Consider the following 26,465-nt stretch of genomic DNA (forward strand, 5'->3'; position numbering starts at 1 on the left):
CGCGGCCTGCAGGTTGGAAACGTACAAGAATTAGCTATTTAAAAAGAGTGGTATTTGCTGCCGAGCCTCAGCGAGGAAGAATAGCGAGCTCACTATTCTTGACGTTACATGACGTTCTTACTTTCTCGTGCCCAGTCCCCAGCCGAGTTATGTATTGTCGACATACATTTCGATCTGTTTTCTGCTTTGGGAGATTTCTGTTCATTTCCAGGGAGCTCATTAAGAATTCAAGTTTGTTTGTAAAATGAGTGGGGCGGTCGACTTTCTATTTTGTACGCAGCCTGGGAAGCAATTTTTAAGAGCGCTAGCCATATATGTCGCTAAGTATTCAACAGCAATACAAAAGCATATTCAAGTCAACAGCCATACGTAGGCAGATTCAACAACCGTGTGAATGCATATGAATATATTCATTTGTGTGGTGATAAGTATTCAACAGCCATACGAAGGCAGCTTCAAGAGCCGTGTGGCTGATTCACCAGCAGATCCACGCCGCTATGGTACTGGATGCTGCGCTCAATACGAACGAACTTCGTGATCTCGAAGCAGAGTTGCTCGGTATGGTTTGCAATGACGTGGAAATCGAGCCAGTGCTGCAAGAGCTGGGTGAAACTTTACAAAGTGGCACAAACAAAGCCCCAGATGCTCGACTTTTATCCATGCAAGAGGACATTCTGGGAGTGACAAAGAGCTGCGTTCTTTGATGTTCGGGTATGCTACCAAAACGCAGACTCTTACCGCGATCAAGAACCATAGCAAATCTACAACCAGCACGAGAATGAGAAGAAGCGCCAGTACGCCAGTAAAGTTATGGTAGTGGAAAAAGGTACGTTCACGCCATTGGTCTTTATTTCAACCGGTGGTATGGCTGATGAGTGTATAAGACTTCACAACAGACTTGCAGAGTTGTTAGCACTGAAGAAAGGAGAAGATTATTATGCAAGTGTGGTCTCATGGATTAGAGGCAAAGTTTCGTTTGCATTAATACGCTCGGCATTGCTTTGTCCGAGAGGATCCCGCTCAGTTAGAAGGACGGTTGATATAAACAATTTAGACATATAAAGTTATCTCATCGAGAAAAAAACACAAATACCTGTGCAAGAATTTGGGCAAAAGTCCCCGCAATACCACCAAACGATAGTGCTTGAAATGATCATTTAAATAATACACTCAAAACCAGCAGATAGTTATAAGCTGCACTTCTATTACTCACCCGTAGCATGCATTAACCATATACTTTGGAAATTCCGTGTTTTTTCGTTTTTTGTTCTAGATATCTGTTATCTTGAAAATTTCTCAATATTATGTATTATCATTCTGTTATAATTCCGAAAAAGTTTGGGGTAGGATGCGCAAAAAAATCGGAGAAATATCGTTTTATAAGTTTTTAGCGATAATCCTTGTTAAGCGCGTGCTATTGCCTGCTCGGATTGTTGTCATGTAGTTAAAATATGTGATAAAATGTCGTGCTGCACCCCCCTAGTTTAAATTTGACCCTTAAAATCTAAATCCGAAATTTTTTTTGATCTTTTTATTATTGTGAAATGCTTGCCGTCGGTGATGCGATACTTCATATTATCATGCATATTTATATAAAAAATCGGCAAAAGGCTCGATTTTGACGCTAAATATATTAAAAATGTGAATAAAATCACTGTATCCTATTTTCGTTTGCATTTTGGGCAATATTATTCGTTTGCAGCACTAAAAATTATATATTGCGCATTCTTAAATTTCGCAAAATTCAAGAAAATAATTGCATCTTTTCAAATTGCCGAGTTTGTTTCTTGTAACTCGTGACATAATAAAGCTCCTGAGATATAATTCGCCGGTAAAGTTTTCTGTCAGCTTTGCATTTTTAGTTAGTTTCTACGCTGTTACGGCATTCGTTTTATACGGTGCTCAACGTGATAAATAATCAAAACTTTGGCTTGAAATTGCACTGATCAAAAATTTTGAAATACCTCAAAATATTAAGATTGACTTGCTCTGCAACGACGGCAATTAAGGCAACCTATAATCATATCGACTTACCAAAATCTTTAATTTTGGCGTTTAGTACTGTGCACAGTACAGTTTACTATAGACTCACCAAGCTGTATTCGACACCATATGCAAATTTAGGCGGAAGTAGAATGATTAATTATGTCCGAATTTTCTGGTTATGCAATTTTTATTAAAATCGGCTAAGCATTCGCACAGGAATCGCAAGTTAAAATGAGCCAATGAATTTGAGATGCCATCTGATCCGACGAGAATGAGCCTTTCTAGCATTCACAATATCAAACGGACCAGGAAGTTTCCTTGGAAAAGCAGCGGCGTAGCCAGAACGATAATTGGGGGGGGTCCATATTCATATATTCGTGATACGCAGGATTAATTTCTTTTCAAATCAATTGTCTTTACAGTCTGTTTACATGAATATATGAATATGGAACCCCCCCCCCAATTATCGATGCTGGCTACGCCAGTGTGGAAAAGGAAATATTGACCTTTAGCAGGAAAAATGCCAGGAAACATTTTTTTGGAAGGAAATTTGAAGGAAATTCAAGCTGGTTCCATTTAAGTCAATTCTAAAATTGTCAGGATGTAATTTCGCTAATTTGTCTTCAATTCTGCATTTATTTCGCTCATAGTTGGCTACTGCTTTATGCTGTAACTTGTCTTTCGCCCTATTTATAGCATAATTTCTGTTTGGAGGGGAACTGTTATCCTATTTGTTTTACATGTGCTGCAATTTAGTATTTTACTTGTACAAGTGACAAATTTACTAATAAAGCACCTTTACATAATTGTTACATGCATAATTTACATATATCCGAGACATTCGTAACCACACCCCCTGGGTCATAAAAGGGCTTAAATATTTATGAATAAAACTACCAGTAAAAGTAAAAGGGAATTTGAAAGAAATTGGAAGGAATATGAAGGGAAAAAAGGAAAAGAAAAGGAAATTCAGATTAGAGCGTGTGGAAACACTGCAAACGGGTGTGAATTTTGAATTTTCGAATTTTCTCGACATTCGCCTAAATTTAGTCGGGGAAGACTATAGCAATTCAAAAAATTTGTTTTCATCATTTACGTCATGGGCGCCTTTCAACAAACATAGCGGCTGCATGTAAAATCGATAAAAGAATGTTGTTATTATCTCACTAAAGTAAAGGTATATTACGACAAACGAATAACTATCTACTCCAGAGCTGTCTTACAAGGAGTTTAATGGGCACCACCATTAAAAGCAGGTAACAAGAAATCTTTTGATAAACAAGGCTTGAGGTTTTTTATTTCTTAATATCATTTAGAGTATATGCAGTAAATTAACTCTGAAATAAATTTAAAGAGTTTAACACCAAATTTCGCGTTCAACCCGACCCAATGCGCAGAACCTCTGCGTTCTGTAAAATAACTTAATTTTAAAGCAAGGTGTCTCCGCATTTGATATAATTATTACATTTATTTAATATGGTAGGTATTGTTGGTGTTATGTGGCACAACAACTGTAATATGTGACATTTGCTATGACTGCTGATAAACGTATTCACTTTCAATGTATTCTTAACCCTATTTTTACCCTTTAATTATATATAATACTTTCAAAATTTCTGTATATTAATACAGAAATTCAATTCTGTACATTTACTGCCTCCGCTCGTGTTTTCGGAATAAATGCCACAATATTGCTTGAAAATCCGCTTCTTTTACTGAATTGCACTCTGCTTAACATGGCAATAATTAAAATAGCATTTAAATTTGTTTTTTTTGCTTTTAAATTATGATGGTCGGACTGCTTATAAGCGTCTCGTTTTGCCCCGCATTACGCTATAACGCATAATTTATACGGTCAAATGTCTTGAAAAGATCGTAATATCCACCGAGTGGAATCTGAAATATTTGCTAAATTGACAGTAATAGTTCATGTTTTAAAATAGTCAAGGAATATACAGTAACAATTAATAGCTAATACATTATGAGCAATTTGCATGACTTGTATTCAGTTTGATCATTGAAATGTTAATATAAAAATTGGAATTCCAGCTAGTAGGGGGTTCATATTTTAATTTCCGATTTCACATTGTCTTATTCAGCAGCACCCCCGCTCGAAGATTAATTAAACCTATAAGTATTGTCAAGAAAAATGCGACCCCAAAGTCGTCATTGTGTGATGGACGTTGGGTGGCGTTTAGATATCCACATTGCGGAGTCATTTTCATGGCTTTATAATTTATTATAGACCATTTGCAAACTAGAAATACATGCATGCAGGAACCCCTCGCCTCGGTTAAACGAAATTAGTTAACGTTAATGATTGTTAGAAATTTTATGTGGTTTGGGGGTTTTGGAGGGTACATGGTATCTGATGGTATGTGAGAAATAGAAATTGAGAAAAGTATGGAAATATTTTCTGCACGTGGAAGCACTGCAGTCATAGCAACTCGCAACGGCTCATATTTTTGTGAAAAAATGGCAAAAATACGACAAGATTCTTACCTTTTTCCGGAAGTTAAGTTACTCATCTATAGTCAGTGTTATGGTAAATTATTTTAATTATTAAATGCCATGAAATATAACACCAGACGTCTCATACAACGCTTCGACTTGTTTTTGTACGGGAATGTTTTGATTTTGTTTTCTTTTTGTCATTATGAAAACGGAGTTTGTAAATAAAATTATAATGTCGTTTATCACATAACACATTCAGATTTATAGTGAAAAACATTTCAGAATATTAAAGTTGTATTTGCCACAAAAGAATTACTTTTTAAAGCTGTGCCGGATGAAATATTATCAAGTGTAAAATATTCCGAGTTCATTATACACGGTGAATTCGGTCGAAAATTTGATCTTGTTATTTGTTAAATCGTGAAAAGTCCTGACCTCATTCGAGTTTTCCTCTAATTTAGTAAAAATACATATATTCCATGATATAAAAATATAAATTTGTAAATTTCATCAAAATTTTGCTAAATGACAGTTATTCATTGACGTTTGAAAATACAAATTTTTGTCTCGACCAGTCAAGAGCTTAGTAGCACACTGGCGCGTGCGCAAAACGTAGAAGACCGCCCATGGCGTGAAGTCCATTGCATAATGGCGGACGACTTTGATTTCGCATTTGCATATCGTGGGTATAAATATCCGAGGGGAATTAGTACCCTCGCACGGTGCTCCGCACCGGCTCGGGGAATATACTTTATTCAAAAGGATGGAAAAAATCTAATATTTTGGGAAGTTTTTTAGTGTTTGAAAATGGTATATATGAGGTTATTCAATAACCAAAGTTAATAGCGAGGAAACCACGCGTGATCCGGACAGCCTCGTCCCCAGGCGCTTTAAATAAAATAAATGTAGGAACACTACAGGCTTTTATATAGATCAGTGGCTAAGCAGAGCGAGCGCGCAAGCAGTCACAGATCTATGTAAAAGCCTGTAGTGTTCCTATATTTCTTTTATTTACCGTGCCTGGGAACGAGGCTGTGATCCGGAAGTTAGGTGTTCCTGTCGAGGTGCGCTGCGTCAGCCCACGTGTTATATTGCGTGCTCGCTCGCTTTGCGGTCATTAGTTGCTCGGCACGCAAAGTGTAACAAGCTTAACAAAAAGTTTAAATAGTTATATCGAAAGGACCGATACTTCTTCTTAATTCGTACACGGCTGATGCGTCTTTGGGAGAGTCTTCTACTCCAGCTGCCACAGGGACCAACAACAACTGGAGCGCTGCCTTTCAGTCGCCCGAGTTCCTCTCAGGGTTTCAGAACGCCATGGCTAGCCTTGCGTCCACGTCGTCCCATCACTCTACGACGCATTTGGAACAGTTGAGAGATGCGCTCCCGTCCACTTCCATCGCTACATCGCACCAAGATAACTCGTCTCAGCGAGCTACGTTGCACACTCCTTCGTTTGTTACGGCTTTAAGCGGTAGTACTATCCCCGAGCCAAGTTCTTCCGTGCCCACAACTCGACCAGCAGTGAGCGCATGTATCTCCGGCAACGAACCCCCACTCTCTGTTCTCTCCATGCCACTAACATATCGATGACTCCCTACCTCGGTCCTGAGAAACTGGTCACAAAAATTCTCCAGAACAAATTCATCGAAATGGGCGATCTTCTCCCGGAGAACCTTGACAAACCCCTTTCGGACACGACCAGCTTCACCATTGAGGGCTTGTCTATCGTGCCATTGTCGAAGTTGGCCCGTGACAAGAAAACGACATTAGATATTCTTTCGTGGGTCGAGTGCTTCAATAGCTATACATCGGTGATGGCTACATTTCACCCTTATCGGGCACGCGATTTGCTGGCTAACATGGCTCTGATTATCCGGACGGCCAAGCGTTTCGACGGCCGGGCTTACGATCGCGCCTTTTGCCGTGAAGCTTAGGTGAACGACCTTCGGGACTGGAGTGCCGTGCGCACCGATCTCTACAACTTTCACACGTCGGCGATAAATGCGCGTTTTTCCAGTAGTCGCTGCCCCAATGTACAGTCTACGTCCCAGGTTGCGGCCAGTTTCATCGCCGTATCGACCACGACGCACCTCGTGATAGACGCCGAACCTATCCCGACCACGCTCGCCACCGCTCCAGATCTAAACGTTGACACTAGTCACCATAGCACTTTGCCTCGTATACCTTAATTTTCAATTTAAACCCAGTTAAACTGTTTACTAATCCCCGGGACTCGCTGGCTAACTCCCTTATCAATGTGGACAACTTCGAGATGCAACTGCTTGGTCATTCATATAGAGTTAAGGTTAACTATGTAATTTCTGGTCTGCGCGAGGGGTTTCGCGTAGGTTTTCATTACTGTTCGATAACAAGGCATTTCCACAGTAGCGCAGCCAGCCTGACGATTTGTCCCGCTATGCTAATATTTTGGTGTTCATTGACTGTGAATACAAAGGTTTCTAAAGAAATGAATAATTATAATAGCTTGAAATCTACATAGCGGGACAAAACCGTCAGGCTGGCTACGCCACTGCATTCCCACACCTCCAGTGGCAAAGGAATGAGTTGTCAATTTTGCGGAAGATACTTTAGCCGCGGTTACAATCAGCGCAGACACGAACAGGAATACTGTCCACTACGAGAACAAGAAAGAAATATGTCTCAAACAGACTTGGGCAGTCAAGAAAGAGATTTCCAAGATGATGTCTCAACAACTTCCACTCAGCAATCTGGATATTTGAGGGCGACTGAATCAGAATCTGAAGAAGAAGTTGATCCCTGGATACCGTTAATAGAAAAAGCAAAACAAAGAAATTAACAAAGCTTTTGAAGAAATGGACGAAAGGTTTATAAGCATTGGTTTCGATGGGCACACTGCCAAAGAGAGAGCTTACTTGAATGTTGTGCCTAGACTCCAGAAAGAATTAAATAATATTTCTTTAGAGCACCTTATGGGGAAGAGACAAAAAAAGAAAGACCCAGTAAATAAGAAAATAATGCATACAAAAGATGCGTTTATCCAAAATGATGATTTTCACCCTGAAGAAACAATAGAAGCTGCAGTTGATAAGAGCAAGTGATGTTGATGATGATGATCATGATGATGATGATGATCATGATGATCATGATCATGATGATCATTATGATGATCATGATGATGATGATTTTCTTCTTCCCCATGCTAGTTCATACATTAATTCTCATTTTATCAACAAAAATTTCCAATGGTCCTGAAATATCTCTTTCAGCGGGAATGTGGGAGTGTGTTGTTATCGAACAGAATAATGCAGTTTTATGGGCAGATGAGCATGTGCTCATTAGCAGTTATGACCATGCGCTCATCGGCTCATTGCCTAAAACTGTACCCGGTTCATGCTCACGCAAAATGTTAACGTATACCACACATCAGCGTCATATACGTATACATTGTTTAATTATATACGATGCTCAGGCGATATGTCAACGTATACACCACATCAGCAACGTATACGTATACATTGTTTAATTAGGGTCGTATGCGTTGACATTGATTGATTATCCGCATCCTGTATGCGTATACATTGTCTACCTGTGATATGTTAATATCCTCTCACCATGTGACGTTAAATGACGTCAGCAATCCAATGAGTAAATGTGCTCGTACGCCTTATACTCGCAGTCAGTATATAGGTTGAAACTCGACGTTATGATGGCCGCCCAAAATATTGTTGGTGTCATCGGTATGGATGGGTTTCATATCAGCAAAAAGATATTCTGCAAGGAACTGGGAAGATTCGGGAAGGTTGAGACGGGGAGATGATCCTGGGAAGGTTGAGACGGGGAGATGTCAAAGCGTCATCAAGGTTCTTCGACATTGGCCTCAAGTGGTGGAACTTATCGATAAAATATCGGAAAACATGTTCGTACGTTCGTAGGAATATTCATAAGCTACCATTTGGTGTTCCGGAGGACACAAACGCTGTGCCAAATTAGAAGATATTGTGAAAGAATTTTACGAAATAAACAAAGAAAATGATTTCTCATGTCTTGCGTGAAATGGAGGGAATATAGAAAGATTTGCTCAAGGGACTCGAGATATTAAGAATAAACTCGGAAGATCTTGGATGCCCTAAAGCAGATCATCTTTTTTTATATGCTCGACTCAATCGAGACATGTGGAAATCATCTCACCAATTTCAACGCCCATCGTCATTGCGCAAAAGTAGAAGTTGAAGCTTATGCTGCGTGGTTGGAGAAACAACGTTATAGACAAGACAAAACGGTTCTTTTAAGAACCACCAAATCTATAAAAAGATATGAATGAAATATCGAGATAAACATGTAAAAAATGAATCAGAATAATAAATGACTTACACTAAAATGTGTTTTTGAATCCCACACAATATTCGCCTCAGCAGTGGTCCATACCCCATAAACACTACACATATTATGTACACGTGAAACTATCGTGTACATTTGATGTGACGTCATCGTACGCTAATATATACTACACATGCTCACGTGAAACTATCGTGTACTCTGAATGTATGGTAAGGTAATTGTTCTATTTGATACTTCAGGTTCTCTTTGTGATTTAATAATTTCACTAATTTGTTTTTTGCTCAGTTTCGTTAGTACTTTGTTAATAAAATTTCTCGGGTAGTTATTCTTTTCGAAAGTTAAGTACAAGTATTTGCGTTCCGCTTGTTTCGCTTCTTCTGTGTTACAGTGTGACTGTGTCTATTCAGTTAAATAACGTCCTAATGCGGCTTATTTTGTGCTGAGTTTGGTGGTTATTGTTAAAATTTAAGATTTGATCGGTGTGTGTTTTCTTAGGGTTAACCCGTGTGTTTATTGTTCCGTCATTACTTCGTGTTAATAAAACGTCAAGAAAAGCAAGTTGGTTGTTATTTTCTTTTTCTTTGTGAATTTTATGTTTTCAATAGTTAGGGTAATTTAATTTCGTATAAAATATCGTCAGTCTTGTCTTTCTTTACCAAAAGAGTTGTGGTGCACAGCTTTGGCTAATTTTCCGATGCGCGATTTAATTTCGCTCGCATGATACGGCAATTCCTCCAAGAGGAACAAATAAACCGTTCATTTGATGCTTTTCGATTAGTTTAGATTTAATTGAGGTAAGAATATATTTAATACATGTATAGATTCGGATCCTATTTTAATAATATCGCTGCTATTTCGCCGTTTAACAAGTGGTCGTGTATGCATGGGCGCGTTGACACGTCGCAGTTTGCACAGGATTGAAGATTTAATTTAACTATATAAATTTATAAGAGCGAATTCCAAAGACAAAGTGTAAGACAAAGTGAACGTATAATGCGGTTTATTAACATTTTTGAACTTTCTATACCAATGATTGCTTTGATTAAAGATCCATTGAAGTGCTTCAGAAACTCAGCAACATATCTTGTTGCAAATCTTGCTGTGTCCGATTTGCTGTTTCAAGTCCTGTTTTTTCTATCACTTTGGAGCTGGGATGATGGAAACCTATTTTTGCAATTGTTTTCATTTCACATGTCGATGGGCACCATATTTTTAATCTCTCTCAACCGATTTCTGATGATCAACTATCACTTTACGCACCGCTTTCTGATGAGTGGGAAAAAAATGGAAATATTGATCGGTCTTATCTGGTTTTTAAGTTCAGTTTAACCAGTAAAGATTATTTTTATAAAAAACGACAGTGACGGGTTTGTGAAGCCAGCTGTTGGTTCAACTTTAACTCTATTAACAGGTACTCTGTACGCTAAAACATACTTCGTATTACGAGAACAAGCAAAATCCATGGCTGGGAAAAGAAACGTTCCCTCTTCTGGACAGATTGACTTGTCGCTTTCCCGGAGCATCCCTGTAGAAAACAATACTTTGGTCCCTAAAGGTGATTCCGTTTGTGAAGGCGATACCTATTATTTGAGCCTGAGCACCATAAAAGAAAATATAGTTTTTATAATATGTTTATGCGTATAGTTGCTTTATCCAGTGTATATTGGCAGATCAGTGGGCTATAAATAGTACTCTTCCAGCTGATCTGAGTATAAAAATCAACCAAATTAGAAGCCAAATCCTCGACAAAACGGAATTATTTTCTAGATCTTCATTTCATATGACTTCAGCACTGGAAAAGTTTAGGTAACTTTATTTTTATGTACTTTATTTTTCCCTTAATGACTGTAAATTAGAATTTAAATTTTTCGCCCATTCAGTTTTACTATTAGTTAGAAGAAAGGGGAAAAATGACTCCAGGCGCATGATCTTAGATCAGCTGGCTAGGCTAAGTTCAAACTGAATGCCCGGCACTCGTGCTCGTCACATTTTTGGCGCCTATAGGCCAGTAAAACAAAATGCTTCCGAATAGAATGGAGCGCAGTGCCCAAGAACAGCCTTTATTTCCCGCAGACGAGCACTCTGTACTCAACCAGGGCAAGTTCGAAGGATGTTTTAACTTTTAAGGCCTATTTACACTATGTGATTTGTCGTATACGATTCGTACCCTGGCGTATGTGAACGTATGAACACACGTACAAACGTGAAACTTTAAATTCCACCCTGAACAATATGAATATAGATTATAGCATAGGCCCTCTTTTGTATCCGTCAGAATGATAATTGCATACAACTTATCGTGTAGTCTAAATAGGCCTTTACGAACCGGGCACTCAATCTTAACTTAGTCTAACGAGATATAAAGATTAGATAAAGGATGTACGTCGCGATAAAATTTTAATGGATCGTCCGATTGTTAAAACGTGAATATGCCCGAACCAACTGATAGTAGAGGGCTAGCAAGCAACTTTTTTGACACGGACGTCAAACGCACATAATTTAAATGTAAATTCTCGCGTCCACAGTCTAGAACGGCAGTTGACAGGTCTTCCGGCATTCACGAAAACGGCTGAAAAAACTCTATTAACCCATCTCTAATCTTTAATCGCACGACATGCTCAATCAATACCTCACACGCCCTTGTTCTTTTAATTTTAGTAACAAATCTCTTTATAGTATCTGAATGCGAGCAATTTTGCTTCCACTTTTTTGGGTTATCTCATGGTGAAGAAGACCAGTTTACAAGAAAAAACTGAACTAATTTATACATTTTCAATTTCGATAGTCTCTTAAATTATTCTTGCCCAAACCTCGAGCATGAAAGAGCCTTTTTTTTCAGAATTTTAGAAGTGCTTGGATTCTCTGTCGTAGTCTTCAAACTGATCTGGGGTGCAAAAAAAGTTTTAAAACCGCAAACTTAACGTCGCTGATAAAGAATATTCCTTTTCAGATTAAGAATAAAAAATCATAATACAAAAATTTGATTCAGGATGAAATTTCATTGAGGTAAATTCCATTGAAAACCTGTGGCTATTTGTCGAGGAAATTTGTCAAGAAAATAATAATAGAAAATTCGTTGTGCGTGCGCCAATTCCACCAAAATGATTCTCAAATTCGAATTATATTTTTCGAGCAACTTTGACGGAAAAAATTCACATCAAATGATTCTGAAACAAAGACTTTAAAGTTAAAAGAGGTCGGAAAATGCGTACAGCCGATTCCTGAAAACCGAGAAGGAAATTATTACTTTACGTTCGGTCTTTTTCGCCGATCCACGAACGTTTACGAGCAAGTAGCATGCGTGCACTCTATACAACGCATACATGTATACGTCAATCATATAATTTGAATAGGCTTAAAACAGGGAATGAGGAATGCGGGAATGGGGGAACCGGGGAATGGGGTAACTGGGGAACAGAGGAATAGGGGAACTGGGAAATAAGGGAACCATGGAACAGGGAACGGTAGAACTATGGACGCATTGAACAGCTAAACTAAGAGTAGGATCTGAAATTTCGCTAAAAATTGTAGTACAGTATTTAAAACTATTCGTAGCACAATTAATGAATTATGATTATAGTTGAATGCGATAGCTCGAGACTCGACTTTATAATTGTACTTTATATAGGATTTTACTTACGACTTCGATCGTTCAGTAGAAAGGAGTATTGTAGAGTTTCAGTGATGGAAATATATGTTTATTGCTTCTGGCGAGGGGATTTTGCGTGCATGTATTTCTAGTATATGTAATTATAGGAAAAAGAAAATTATTACACTGGGCAGTGGCATGTTAAGGCTAAATGCCACTCCAAATGAATTCTCCAAAATTAATGTTACATTTTGCACATGGGGAGCAGGTGAACTGGGGAATGGGAGAATAGAGAAAAGGGGAGCAAAGGAAAGAGGGGAATGGGTAACAGGAGAAATAAGAAACAAAAGAACAGAGCCACTGGGGAATTCCCCATTCCCTCGTTCCCCATCCCTGGTTCTCCCATTCTCTTGTTCTTCCGTTCCCTGGAGACAGGTTCCACCGATTCCCCATTTCTCCTGCTCCCCAATTGCACCATTTTCTAGTTTCTAAGTTCTCCCGCTCCCAAGTTCCTCCATTCCCCTCCATCCCGGTTTCCCTGTTCGCATGTTCCCATTCATGCATCCCCCCATTCCTGCATTCTCCCATTTCCACATTCCCCCATTCCCGCATTCCCTTATTGCTGCATTCCGCATTTCCCCATTCCCGCATTTCCCATTTTAAAGATAGGCAATTTGCATGATCAGCTGCTTTCAAATAAGATCAGCTGCTTTCACATATGATCAGCTGCATTCAAATGAAATATCGGACCTGTTTGGGTTGACAATCTCAATTTTAAGAAGAAGCTGACGGAAAAACCTCTTGGCACGTCTTTGTAAACAACATTAACTTTGAATGCTCTAAGAAAATAGAGAGATTGTTTTCGATTGCGACAGAATTTACCACGTGCAGCTGAGGCAGCATCTCGGATTAGATAGAATATACTGTATATTCTGGGCTTTGCTGGTGTGAATACATTTTCTCGCAATATTCCAAAGGTGAGTAGTTTAAGACGTTTCATATGTGAGATAATATGTGAGTAAATTCGGTAAAAGCATGGACAATCAACGACATTTGTGGTGATCGCAGCGCCAGCGGACATGCTTGGAATATAGTCTTTTTTTTACAGTCTATAATTGAAAAGCACAATAGCTCACACATCAGCAAAGCTAAAGCTTTCTTGTGCGGTTATTGTTGTGTCGATATTGGTTGTAAATCTTAACAGCATTTCCTGAATATTTTATAATAAACTAATACATTTAGTGAAAAATATTCTTGTCAGAGTAAGAGATCTAACAATTTGCATTGTTGAAACTTTGGGTAACATTTGTCAATGTTTGTATACTGAACTAAAGACAAGCAAAATGAATTTTAGCATTTCAAGTGCGTTTTAAGTGTGTTATGCACTGAACATCAGGCTTCATTCAGCCTCTTGAAATGGACTTTTCAGTCCATTCTTGCACTGTGACTAGTCCATTCTAGCTCCAAATAGTTGTATACATTGTATTAAATTACATGACATTTTCAACCTCAAGGGCCACAGCTGAACTTTTGACTGCCAGGTTAATCTTGTCAAAATATTTGATTACATATTCCTTGTTTTTCCTTGCTATATGCTTCGCAAAAACATTATACCAGACAAAAACCTTTAACCCAGTTAGCATGCTAGGTTAAAATCAACTGCAGGAGTGCAGAGTTAAATATTTTCTATGTGAATGATGTGATTTACCTCCTAGACAGACTCACTGAGGAGCTTGTAAACTGCTCTATGTCATTGCGGTTGCTGTCCTTTCTCTCACACTTAAATTTTGTGATTATATATACATTGAGGGATTGTGAAAATTCATGTACATCCATGTTGAAGTATATTTCTGATTAATGTGTTTTGCCTTAAGTTAAATACACCAGTAAGGTCAGGGAAAGAATGATATTGGGCAAGCAAATATGTGGTATTTCTAAATTCTGGTTGTATATTTTACTTGGATATTAATCCAAATACATTATTAATTTAATTGATATATGAATATTTATATGCAACCACATTGTTACACCTGATAGTTTTCTGCCACAAAGCAAAATTGTGTATTTTAGCATTATTTCCAGCATTCGCAAAGTCAAAATATAATGATTTTTGGGTCTCAATTGTAAAAAATACAATGATTCCTGAGTCATCTTTTGAACAACACATGCTGCCTTAAGATATGTTGGATAATGCAGCAAAACATAAAGAAACATCTTTTGTTTTAACATCTTTAATGCTCAAGAAGCATTCATGCATTCAAAAATAATATAATATTGTATTCTAGCAAGCTGGTTTACAGTGTATAATATGTTTAGGGCTCATTCAAAAATGATGTGAATGCTGTTCTCTGTTCATCTTACATGCAATACAGATGCATTAGTTAACAAAGAAAGATTACCTATGGGATACATCAATTGGATGATGTAAAAGCTAGAGAAAAGTGAGGTACAGATTTTTCTCTTCTCTTCTGATAATTCACTTGGCAATACTTATTTAAAGTCTTATGGTATTTTCGTCAATTTGTTTAGCTGAAATTATTTTATGATAATAATATATTGCGTGTATAATGTGTTGTTCTTCTGATATCTGAATTTGTTTTGTCCATCCTTGTGTTCATTTGTGTGGTATTGTCTTTCATTCGGTGTCACTTTTTGTTTCGTTATTTTGTTTATTATATTCGTATATCAAGGTATAACATTGCACATTTTCATTGCGAGTTAGTAATATGCAAAATTCAATTTGCATGAAATGCATGTCTGTTGTTAAAAAAAGGCATATTTAGAGTCCTGAAATTGTCTTAAGTTGCTGTAATTAGTTTATTGAAACAATTTGTCCTCAATGCAATTGAAATATGACAACAATACTCCTTTCATATAGTTTTAAAATAACTCATATTTGTTTATTATTAATGAAGCTTAACCAAAAATATTTACATGGACAAACAGGTCAAAAGCTGCGCGGGGCAATTCCATAATTACGTTTATGACATTCAGAGGACATAACTTAATAATTAGCCTACTAAGACTGATATATTAATAATAATAATAATGCATGTTTAATAAACCGTATTGCAGTAGAAACTGAATTACACGGAATGAATAATTAAAACCTAATGTCCAAAATATAAGAAAAATATTTATATATTAAAAATATTTAACAGTTATAAAGTTTATGAATCGTTGTCTTAAATTATAATTATGACCACCAAGGTAGTTCCTTGCATCGAGAATGTAAGAGAGCATCGAGAATTAATGATAATTGTGGGCTTATATATATCTTCTTCCATGCGTACATTTTTTCAGTAATGTGGGATTAGCCAAATCTTCAAAAATAGGCTCCACCAATTCAACAAAAGGCTTGGCAAGGCCATTCTTATGTTTATAACTTTCTTTGTCTCTTTGGTAACCACACCAACTATCACTTCCTTTTGGGCAAAGATCATGCTGTGGTTTCTGCTCTGTCGAAGCAACATGGAAAAGGGAGGCCTTTACGACCCTGGCCATTTCTTTAACACTGTCCAGGTTTTCCCTAACATCTATTTTGGCATCAGTTAGTCTTCCTTTACCCGAAATACCTTTACCATCAGAGAGCTTCCTGCCTTTGTTAGTGCTTTTCAGTCTTCGCAATCTACTTCCCACTCTCTTTTGGATATGTCCAATCCATTCTAATTCGTTTGTTAAACAATCTTCTCCATGTGGTTTACTTTCCAGGATAGAGCTATATGTGGCTGAATCGCCATCCCCGAGCACAGCTTTATACTTTAGCCCTCTTGTTGCACATGACCGTTCAAACATTCTTAGTGCACCTGCTGTCTCCATGCTTCCAGAACTCTCCGTATGGTTAATCTTGCACTGATGAGTTGCCTTCTATTCTTCATATTTTGGCTCAGTTGTCTTCTTGCTCCATTTGAGGCGTTGCTGGCACTTGTCGGAAAGTACTTCGACATCAAGACATTTTTTCGTGTCCAGTGATATCACTGTGACGACACCATTGTGTGAAGAGTATCCTCGCTTCTGTCAAGTACCATCTATAGAAACACTGCATTCTCCATCTTCATTATCAATTACATCTTTCACTTGCACAGAATTATCCTTCATGCTATCAGTTGCACATTGTTTTACCACAGGCAAAAGCTTTTTGTTCTGGATTTTGGTAAAATTGTCACGTGTTGGAGGAGCAGGCTTGTTCAAAACTTTGGTGAATGTTACCATAGCATTGTGTCCTTTCTCAATTTCCCTGAAAGTCAGGACTGCTCGAACTTTTATTTCGTGTGCTGATCCTTGCTTCTTTGAAGTGTGGAAACAATACTTCTACTCGCATTCCACAGACTCTATAACAATTTAGTGAGAAAAGCCATGCTTCTTCTTCATGTCAACATGAGACTTTACATCGCCAGAACAGTCAGGGCATATCAAAAGGCAATCCAAGACGCCAAATAAAATATAAAGATCTATGAAAACAGTTCCTTCCCTTATACTATCGAGACTCTCTGCAGTAGGCACTTTTTTGCGCTCTCGGCGGCGATTTTCGTCCCGGAAGAGCCAGCTTCTTTCTCACAAGGTACGCCATCTTTAAATTTCTTTGCTGTATTCCTTGGCGGATGTCTAGCACTTTTTCTCTTTTGGTTTTTAATGTTTCCCATTTTTTTTTAAATACAATGAAAAACAACAAGTGCTGTTTAAAGAACACTAAAACAGCAAGTTTTCAGTTTGGAATGTGTGAAAAAGGAACCAATCACATTGCAGTCAGCATAATACAACTCAAAATTACATACACCAAAAGGAGAAACCAAAATAAATTGGTTAGAAATGAATTTTAGTCAAAATTTTGGACCATTTTGGCACCTAAATGCGTTGCTTAGGCGTTGCTATGGGGTAATTTTTTAGATAAGGTAACTTTGAGAGCTTTTATCACCATATAATTTTTAGAATACTCATCAATATACCTTTTTACATAAAATAGAAACAGAATAAACCCAGTCGTTTGGCATTTAATTAGGTCCAAATCTCACAATAACTTTACTAATGAACAATATTTCAGATGCTTATTAATCAATCAGTATCAGGTACTAAATATTAAGTCTTTGGCTTTTATCCTAAAGCAACAATACTTAAAGTGGCAGTCAAGTCCGTTTTGCGCACGCGCGTGTTTTGTTTACATCGTGAACTATTATATATATATTACATGAAGTTTGCCGCCTATTACTTCCGGTTTTCACGAAATTTGAGAATGTTGAAAATTGAGCGCATCTCTGTTATCAATTGCATGAAATTTGCATACTATACGGTGTCGATTTCATATCTTCTGATTTCTACTGACACTGTTGGACCGCACTTTTTTTCTACACCGTTGAATCGGACAATATTTCTTGTAATATGGACGAAAGTTTGGACGTTGGGGATGCAGAGCGACTGCAAATTGAAGGGATTGCCCAAGTCGCTAACTTGGACGAGAATACAACGTGTTCCTGCAGTGGTATGTGCCTGCGCGAAAAAGGACGAAATGCTTGTCCATGCAAAACAGCGAGACAATATTGCAGTTTAGCGTGCCATGATGGACTATCGCTTACGTGTAGGAATCGCCGTCATTACATCGAGAGCGATTCAGATTCTTCTGAACAGTACGAGGTAGGAAAAGTTTTATTGGGTTCTTCGGCTTCTGGATTTTGTTAAATATTTATATATTTCCCTTTTGAATATTCCAGGACAATGAAAGCGAATTACAGGATGTGTCAATTGACTCCGTTCAAACAAGGTCGAGAGGTCGATCTACAAAACGTGCCAGAATTAGCAGAGAGAGTAGGAGCGAGGATGAAGGACAGGGCACCGAAAATCGAGGCAGAGGTCGTGGAAGAGGTCGTGGAAGAGGTCGGGCAAGCGGTCGGGCAAGAGGTCGTGGAAGAGGTCGGGGAAGAGGTCGTGGAAGAGGTCGGGCAAGAGGTCGAGAAAGTGGTAGGGGAAGAGGTCGAGGGAGATTAGTTGAAGAAGGTGACTCTCAACAACGAATTATGGCTCATGACCAACAACTGCAGGCATGTAAATGTTTTTGACATTGTCCTTTTAATTATCGAACTGTGTGACGTTGCCGTAATTACTGAAACATGGTTAAATCCACAAATAACTAATGAGTCTATACGTATTCCTGGTTATGTATCTTGCCGACGTGATAGAACGAATAACCAGCGCGGTGGTGGTCTTTGTTCCTATTTTAACTCAAACCTTAATTTTACCGAATTAACTGACTTAGGCGATCCTGAAATTGAGAGTCAATGGTTTTTAATCAAAATGGATCGATTACCCCGAGGAATAAACTCCATTATCCTGGGAGCAGTTTATCACCCCCCCCAAAGCGATGACCACGCGCTTCGAACGCATATCTTCAAATGTTTAGATTCCTCACTGGCCAACTATCCTAATTCCGCTGTCCTGGTTCTCGGAGATTTTAACCAATTTAAGCCAGGAAATCTGTGCAATTCCTTTAGATTGAAAACTCTGGTCACCAAGCCTACCAGGGGAAGTAATATCCTTGATCAAGCATTTTCAACTTTATCGGCTTACTACGATGCTACCATCCTGCCACCTATAGGCCAATCTGATCATTCTAGCATATTACTTCAACCCACTTCACCACATGCTCCAAGCCTACCCACCACACGACTCCAAAAGCGTGATTATCGTGTTTCCAACAAACGAAATTTGATATTCCTGCCTGGACTCGGTCAATTGGACACCGCTCATGAGGCGAAATTCATGTGACGATCAACTGGATTTGTTCCAGTCTGTGGTTCATGGTGCTTTGAATTCATGTATTCCCATGCGTACTGTTAAACTCCATCCCAACGATAAACCATGGATTACTCCCGCTATTAAAGAATCCATTAAGAAACGTCAACAAGCTTGGTTGAATAATGACCTTCCCAAATTTAATGTTTATCGCAATAAAGTGATAAAACTCTGTAAAAGTGCACGTCGAAGATTCTATAACGACAAAATCAATCACATAAACCAGAGCAATCCTAAAAGTGGTGGGACGGTATTAAGCAGTTGTCAGGAATGTCCCCCTCCGTTTAATAGTCTAGCCATAAACGGCACCGTCTTGAGAGACTTTGAACTTGCCACCGTCATTAATGAATCCTTCTGCAGTGCTGCTGCTGATATACCGCATTTAAATTTCACTCCAGTACCCGTTTCCAATGTTCCTGATAGATACGTCATTACGCGTGATGCTGTTGAACTTGCATTGGCAGGTGTTAACGATTGTAAGTCTGTAGGACCTGATGAGATCCCCAATTGGATCCTGAAAACATGTGCCGCAAATATTAGCTACCCTGTATGCTCCATGTTTAACTCTTCCATTAGAGAAGGTCGGGTACCTGATCTGTGGAAATGCGCGGATGTTCTCCCTTTAAGCAAGATCCCTACACCGAAATCTATTGATACGGACCTTAGACCTATATCCCTCACGGCTGTACTGAGCAAGATCCTTGAGTCTTTCGTGTTCAATTGGCTTGCACCCATTGTTATGCCATTCATTGATCCCCTCCAGTTTGGCTGTGTGAAAAAGTCCTCAACGACTCACGCCCTCGTGCACCTAATCCACCATTGGCTTTCGGCCCTGGAAACACCTAATACCATTATTCGATCCTGCTTTATTGATTTTTCCAAAGCGTTTGATCGAATTGACCATAACATTCTAATGCGCAAATTACAACTCCTCAACGTTCCACCCGTGTTATTAAACTGGTGTTCAAGTTTCCTTCAAGGCAGACAACAGCGCGTTAAATTAAAATCTTGTAAATCTGATTGGAAAGAAATCAATGCTGGAGTTCCGCAAGGCACAAAATTGGGGCCTTTGTTCTTTCTTATAATGGTCAATGATCTATCCAGTGAACTACCACTGTACAAGTACGTTGATGATTGTGCTATTTCTGAAGTTGTTAGAGTATGTGAACCGGATTTTCCAAAATTACAGCAAGAACTCGATAAGGTGTCTCAGTGGTCGAATGTGAACAACATGAAATTAAACGTAAAAAAAACTAAAGATTTCACCGTGTCCTTCTTGATCAATCAACCCCCGGCACAACCCTTGCTTGTCAATAACCTACCTCTGGAGGCTGTGAACTCTATCAAACTCCTGGGAGTAAATTTAACCTCCGACCCAAGTGGACCACACACATCAGGCACATATCCTCTAAAGCAAGCAAACGCCTGTATGCCTTAAGGCTATTAAGAAGAAATGGTGTCCAACCTAGTGATCTTAAGGCGGTATATTGTAGTTTCATCAGACCTGTCCTGGAATATGCATGTCCAGTTTGGCATACCTCACTACCTAATTTCCTCACCGTTGAATTGGAACATATTCAGCAACGTGCGTTCAAAATTATTTTTCCCCATTTGTCCTACACCGAAAGCCTTAAAGACCTGAATTTACCTACCTTAGAAGCGAGAAGGGAACGGTTATGCAGAACCTTTTATAAAAATAATTATAATGACCCTTCGGGTAAAATTTCTAGTCTATTACCAAAACTTTTAACCCATGAGTACGATCTCAGACATCCTCGATCGATCTCTCTTTTTAAATGTCGAACGAAACGCTATAATGATAGCTTTTTGCCGTATTGCATACGTAAATGGAACTCTTTTTAATATTTTAATATTTTGAACCTAATGTTAGCATATCTTTTTGTAGTTATGGTATTAACATGTTAGTAATTGTATTTCTGAGTATTTTATCACTGTAAATATGTAAATAGTCTTATTTCTGATACTTGTAAACTTGTGTTTTTCAGTTCGTTTTTGAACTGCCATTCAAGTATTTTAATAATAATCACAATCATAATCATAATTATAGAGTAAAATTATAGAGTAATTAATTTTGCAATAAAATACAATTTCAGGACTTGGTTGCACAACTTGATGAGGCAGCAGTAAGGAGATTGGCATTGGAACTCCTGAGAAGACAGCCGGCAGCATTTGCTGACTTGGTTGATGGAGAGTTGGCAAACCCAGCAGGTGAGCAAGCTCCACCACAGCCTAACCCCCCACCGGCAGATAGTCCAGACTGGTGCTTTTGTGGTTGTTGTGCCCCAATGCCAACACAAGAGGAAAATAAATGTTGCTGCCATAGAGTAATGCCCTGTATTACAACCAGTCCACTTTTCCTCCAACTGGTTTTGGATGGCAATGTACTAGACATTGCTATGAGGTACAGAGAAGATGTACTTGTAGCTGACCATGCAAGAAACAATGAAAACTTTCGTCATGCTGCTTATCGACAGTACGTTTTATGGCAATATGGACGTCTAGGCCGAGGTAACAGAGTTGTTGTGCCAAGTTGCTGCGTATTGAAAATAAGAGCGAGGTATCCATCACCAAATGGATTGTATGTAGGATTCAGACCTGCTCGACTTTGAAGACTCAAAACAATACTGACATTTTGGCAAGTTAATGATGACATGTAATAATGTGTAATAAATTATTGACACTTCACTAGTGGCATGGTATGACCAGCGATGTTACTGGTTATATGTAACTTTATTCATTTACTGTTAAGATGATAGATTTTTGAAAGCAACAATTTATAAGATATGCCTCCCCTCCCAATATTTAAATTCCCACAAATCATCTAAAATTACATATATAAATATGGTCTACGGATATGCAAATCAATTGTCGGTGCCACAAGTACGGTATTCCCTCATATATCAAAACCTTGTTTGGTGTCGTCTCAGAAGCTCTTCCATCGGAGGCTGGGGTACCACAGCAATATTTTTGGCAATGTTCCTTGGGTCATCTGGAGCAAGACCTAATCGCTGTGTTACATGGCCAGGTGTAGCTCTTCGTTTTTCAAATATTGCAATGATTAACTCTGGCAAATATTTGTATTCCTTTGGTTCAAGGACTGCAACTGGGCACCATTGCTTTGTCCTTTTACTATAGTGTGCTTTATATCTAGAATGCATTAAAAATTTTGATTAAATTATACCAATTTGAGTCGCATCAAAAGGTGGCATAATTCCTGGGTAGAATAGACAAAACATTTTAAGGGCCTTGAGCATCAGGTGAGTTAATATTATATTAACTCTTGTTATAGGTAACATTATAATTCACAACAGCAAATCAAGATGTTTAACCCAAATGTCAACTCATGTGAGAATATCCCTTGAATGACATGTCACATTAATGAAGAGTGGTACAGTAAAACGAACCTTGGTTTTCCATCCAATGTCTTTGCAACTTGTCTTTTTCTATGTTTATTAAAATCAATTGCTGCCAGTTGATTTCGCATCTTATATCCAATTAACCTTTAAAATAAAAAAGCAATTTTTATATAGCCTAGGTTATTTCTTAACACGCAAGTGCATGACCAGCCAGCCCATAGAATAAAATTTCAAGATAACTTACGTATATGATTGACGTTTTGCACAGTACATTAACAAATGGTTGTGGAAAGATTCCAGAAAACCTGTATGCCTGAAATATCAAAAAAGTACATATACAAGTGCAAACTGAGAGGCATTGTATCATATTTGGGATATTATGTGGGCTATATCTTATTTTTGGCTACATCTCGAAAAACGCCTACTGGTTAAACAATAACAACATCCAAGTACTAGTATTGCATTTATGTATCATAATAGTGGGTATCTGTATAGCAGTTTGCTAAAAATGTAATTACCTAAACCTGGTGTAATATGGCAACTCATTTAATAGTCGCTTATTAAGGACAATGCTTCTCAAAGCTTTATGCGATGAAGAATCTTTTGCCAGCCATGGTTTTGCTCTTTCCTCTTCCGTTAAAATGTCATGGCCACATTTCCCATCTCCTATGCCATCCTTCAATGCCCATTCGTGTTCATTGACAATATGATGGAGAATCCCTATCCACAAATCCTATTAGAAAAAAAATTAATGAGATATGACATTAGATATGGTACAGGACAAATGGATAGTAAATAAACATAAATGGCAAAATTTGTGTCAGTTCCAAAGGGTAATACTGCAGCATGCACCATTTTATTAAATTTTATGAACACCAGCAAAAGGTTTAAAATTTTCAATTTGCAACATACTTTTAAATTATCAACATTGCCACCACAGTTGCGACTGGAATACCAAAAGTGGTTTCTGACAGACGCAATCCACAAAGAAAGATCTTCGTTTCCTTTTTCATTAGCAGCCTAGGTTAATAAGCATAACCTAATGTCTTAGTTACCAAGCACAATTCTGCACAACTATTTTGGATACTCCATTTGTTAAATGTGAATTAAAAATGAAAAAGAAAACAAGTTTATCAATCAAAAGGTGCACCATAAACTCATGCTTAATCATAGAAGTTCAATACATACAGAAATAACTTTTTTTCCAATAATTTTCGCACCATGCCAAACATCTCTTTGATGCACAATGTCTTTATATTTTGCAGCATTTTCTAAAAAACACACAGTTGGGAAATCAGCAATTTCCATACAATATTTATTTGAGCATCATGCTATACATTGTTGAAAACAATAGGGTGACATAAAAGATATAACCATGCAATCAAAGCAAAATTTATTAGCTAAAAGCATAGCAACAATCAAGTTGTAAAAATAAAACTCTTGCATGCAGTAATAGACCACTTAAAAGTTGTGAAGCATTAAAACTTGAATGTTTCAAGCAAACACCTTTTATCTGTAGGTCACAAGGAATTTGATGAGGTTTATAAACTATAAAGGAAACAATACAATGAAGAATACTTACTCATTAATGCACCAATCTCCAAATGGCCATCGGTAACAACCTCTTTGATAATCATTTTTGATTTCAATAAATTATCAAGCCCTCTTTCAAATCCAATTCTTTCCATGTTTGGACTTTTTCTTCCCTCAACTTCCCTCACTTCAACAAAGTTGATGTCTAAAATGCACTTAGAGTCCATTTCAGCAAATGTATAAGTGCAATACTGTGCACAATGTCCAGGTGAATCATTGCGCCCATCTGAACTAAGCACGATGTCTTGATTCTCACGCTCTGCCCAACACGAATTCTTTAATTCCTCCCAATAGCTGTTAACTGCTGGAGCTATATATAAATTCTGGTATTGGTTGTACAAGTTTTTGGATATAAACTGCACATTCATGACTTGGAAAAGAAATCCAATCTTTGTATATGAATTGCCAGAAAGAGGTATGGCAGATGCCAAAAGCAAATTTCCAGCACGAACACCTTCACAAGTTGGTTGGGCAGCCCATCTAAAATGAAGCATTGGTTCTTCAATTTTAGAAGTTTTCAAAATGATCAAGATACATGAATAATATAAATGTTGTGTTTATCCATTAAAAGTACCTGGTTACTTGTTAAAATTATCATTAATACCAAAAAATGAAACGCAAAGTTGGAAATAGACATACCTCCCACCAAAGTGGCCAGCAGAACAACCCCAATTTACAACTAGGCATGTTCCAACAAAGGAATTCCCAAAATTCAATGGACGATTACATCCACTTCTTGTACAAACAGGACCATGTAGCTTTTCCAGTAGTTCCAAAATTATTGCTGTTGATGCTAAGCATAACTCTAGTTTTGGAACATCAATGGATGGTATATGACGAACAAAACTTTCTTTGTTACTTTTTTGGGCTGTTTCAGTGTCAACACCACCAGTAACACCATCATCATCATCACCATCATCGTCACTGTGACCATTGATTGTGGTATCTAACACTTCTTCTTCCAAGGAGACCCTATCAATGTCATCAATTCTAACCCTATATACAAGTATATAAATGTCTATAGTCAAGTGCTATATTGGGTAGTCATTTCTTTACATTACATTAGAACTTAAAAACCTGAATTCAAGCAGTTTATAAACATACATTGGATGTCCTAGTGATATTTGACTATTGTCCTCCAATTCACTATCATCAGAATCAATGGCTGATAATGTTTCCTCATCATCTACAGTTTGTGTCCTACAATAGGTAACAGAGATAACAACATTTTTATATTCCTTTACAAAGAATTACTTACAATTCGGTAGTAATTATACATCGACATGACCTTTTTTTATTGTTGTCATTAAAGGTACTTGGGTGTGGAGCATGTATGTATGATGTATCGTTAGTACATACATGTGCATGAATCAAAACACATTTGACATAAAATACCTTAGTGCGTCTGTGGACCCAAGTAACAGACGTCTCCGTTTAGTAGCGACGGGAGGCAAAGATGAATGCGGCCTTGTTTGAATACGCGGGGTCGATGATAAAACTAAAAGGGAAAATATAGTAAAGCATGGGTTACCTATCTCCATTCATTTAAAGACGTCGTTTAAAGTGACATTAAATGTCGATATAAAACTTTACTTGGGCTAATGGCCATAGGCATTGCTGACAAATCCGCAGCGCTGTCTTCAAAGTTTGTCTGTGTCTCCGCGTCACTGAAATAAATCGGTTCAGATTTAGAAGAACGTAATTTATGTATATGCGATTCAAATTATGAATAATTCAAATTTCTCACCTCGAAATACGGGCACCTTTTTCGTAATGATCTAAAAGCATTTCAGCCAGTTGTTTGTCTGTCTTCAAATTTAGCTCGTCTTTCAGACATCGCCAACGCTGATATTGCTCGTAAAGAGCTATTTTTGTCGAATCTCGCTTTGCGATGTAATCTTTGCGTTTCGTCTTTGCGTCTTCACTGCTTGGGACGCTAAAATTCGCGGAGCTTTCGGCACTGACATGTGAGGAGCTTTCGCACTCCTCCATGTTGAACGCTGTGTTTTCACTGTTTTGTCACAGCTGACAGCTTGCCTCCTGACTAAATACGCATGCGTATGGGGATATAATTTCATTAAAATTCCTTTCTGTGGGCCCACAGAAAGGAATGTGCGTACATGCGCAGCACGGACTTGACAGCCACTTTAAGTGTGCCACAGCATCATATACACCAAGCTCCAGAACATCAAACGCAGTAAATATTGCTCATTACTGCTGAGATTGGTTTTACTAATCTAATTATGTCATCTGGTAAGCCAGGTCCAAGAATATAGTTACTTTTCTGAATGGCTTTACTATACACAATGGAGCAAGGTGCAAAAATGGCTGATTTTATAGTTTCCAAGTCAGCAGAATTA

At 38.0% G+C, this 26,465-nt stretch overlaps 1 protein-coding gene across 1 annotated transcript; it reads right to left on the bottom strand.

Annotated features, from left to right (window-relative positions):
- Window positions 1-21,756: 21,756 nt before the first annotated feature.
- Window positions 21,757-26,097, bottom strand: LOC114542029. The gene is made up of 8 exons (XM_028561781.1): window positions 25,853-26,097; window positions 25,699-25,772; window positions 25,501-25,603; window positions 25,206-25,305; window positions 24,745-25,136; window positions 23,425-24,585; window positions 23,031-23,245; window positions 21,757-22,825 (listed from the first exon to the last, which is right to left on the bottom strand). The coding sequence occupies exons 1-6, from the start codon at window positions 26,095-26,097 to the stop codon at window positions 24,054-24,056; spliced, it is 1,446 nt and encodes a 481-aa protein (XP_028417582.1). The 3' UTR covers window positions 21,757-22,825; window positions 23,031-23,245; window positions 23,425-24,053.
- Window positions 26,098-26,465: the final 368 nt, after the last annotated feature.

The sequence above is a fragment of the Dendronephthya gigantea genome, unplaced genomic scaffold (assembly GCF_004324835.1).
Source record: "Dendronephthya gigantea isolate DGI-Jeju-01 unplaced genomic scaffold, DenGig_1.0 000328F, whole genome shotgun sequence".
NCBI classification, from domain to species: Eukaryota; Metazoa; Cnidaria; class Anthozoa; order Malacalcyonacea; family Nephtheidae; genus Dendronephthya; species Dendronephthya gigantea.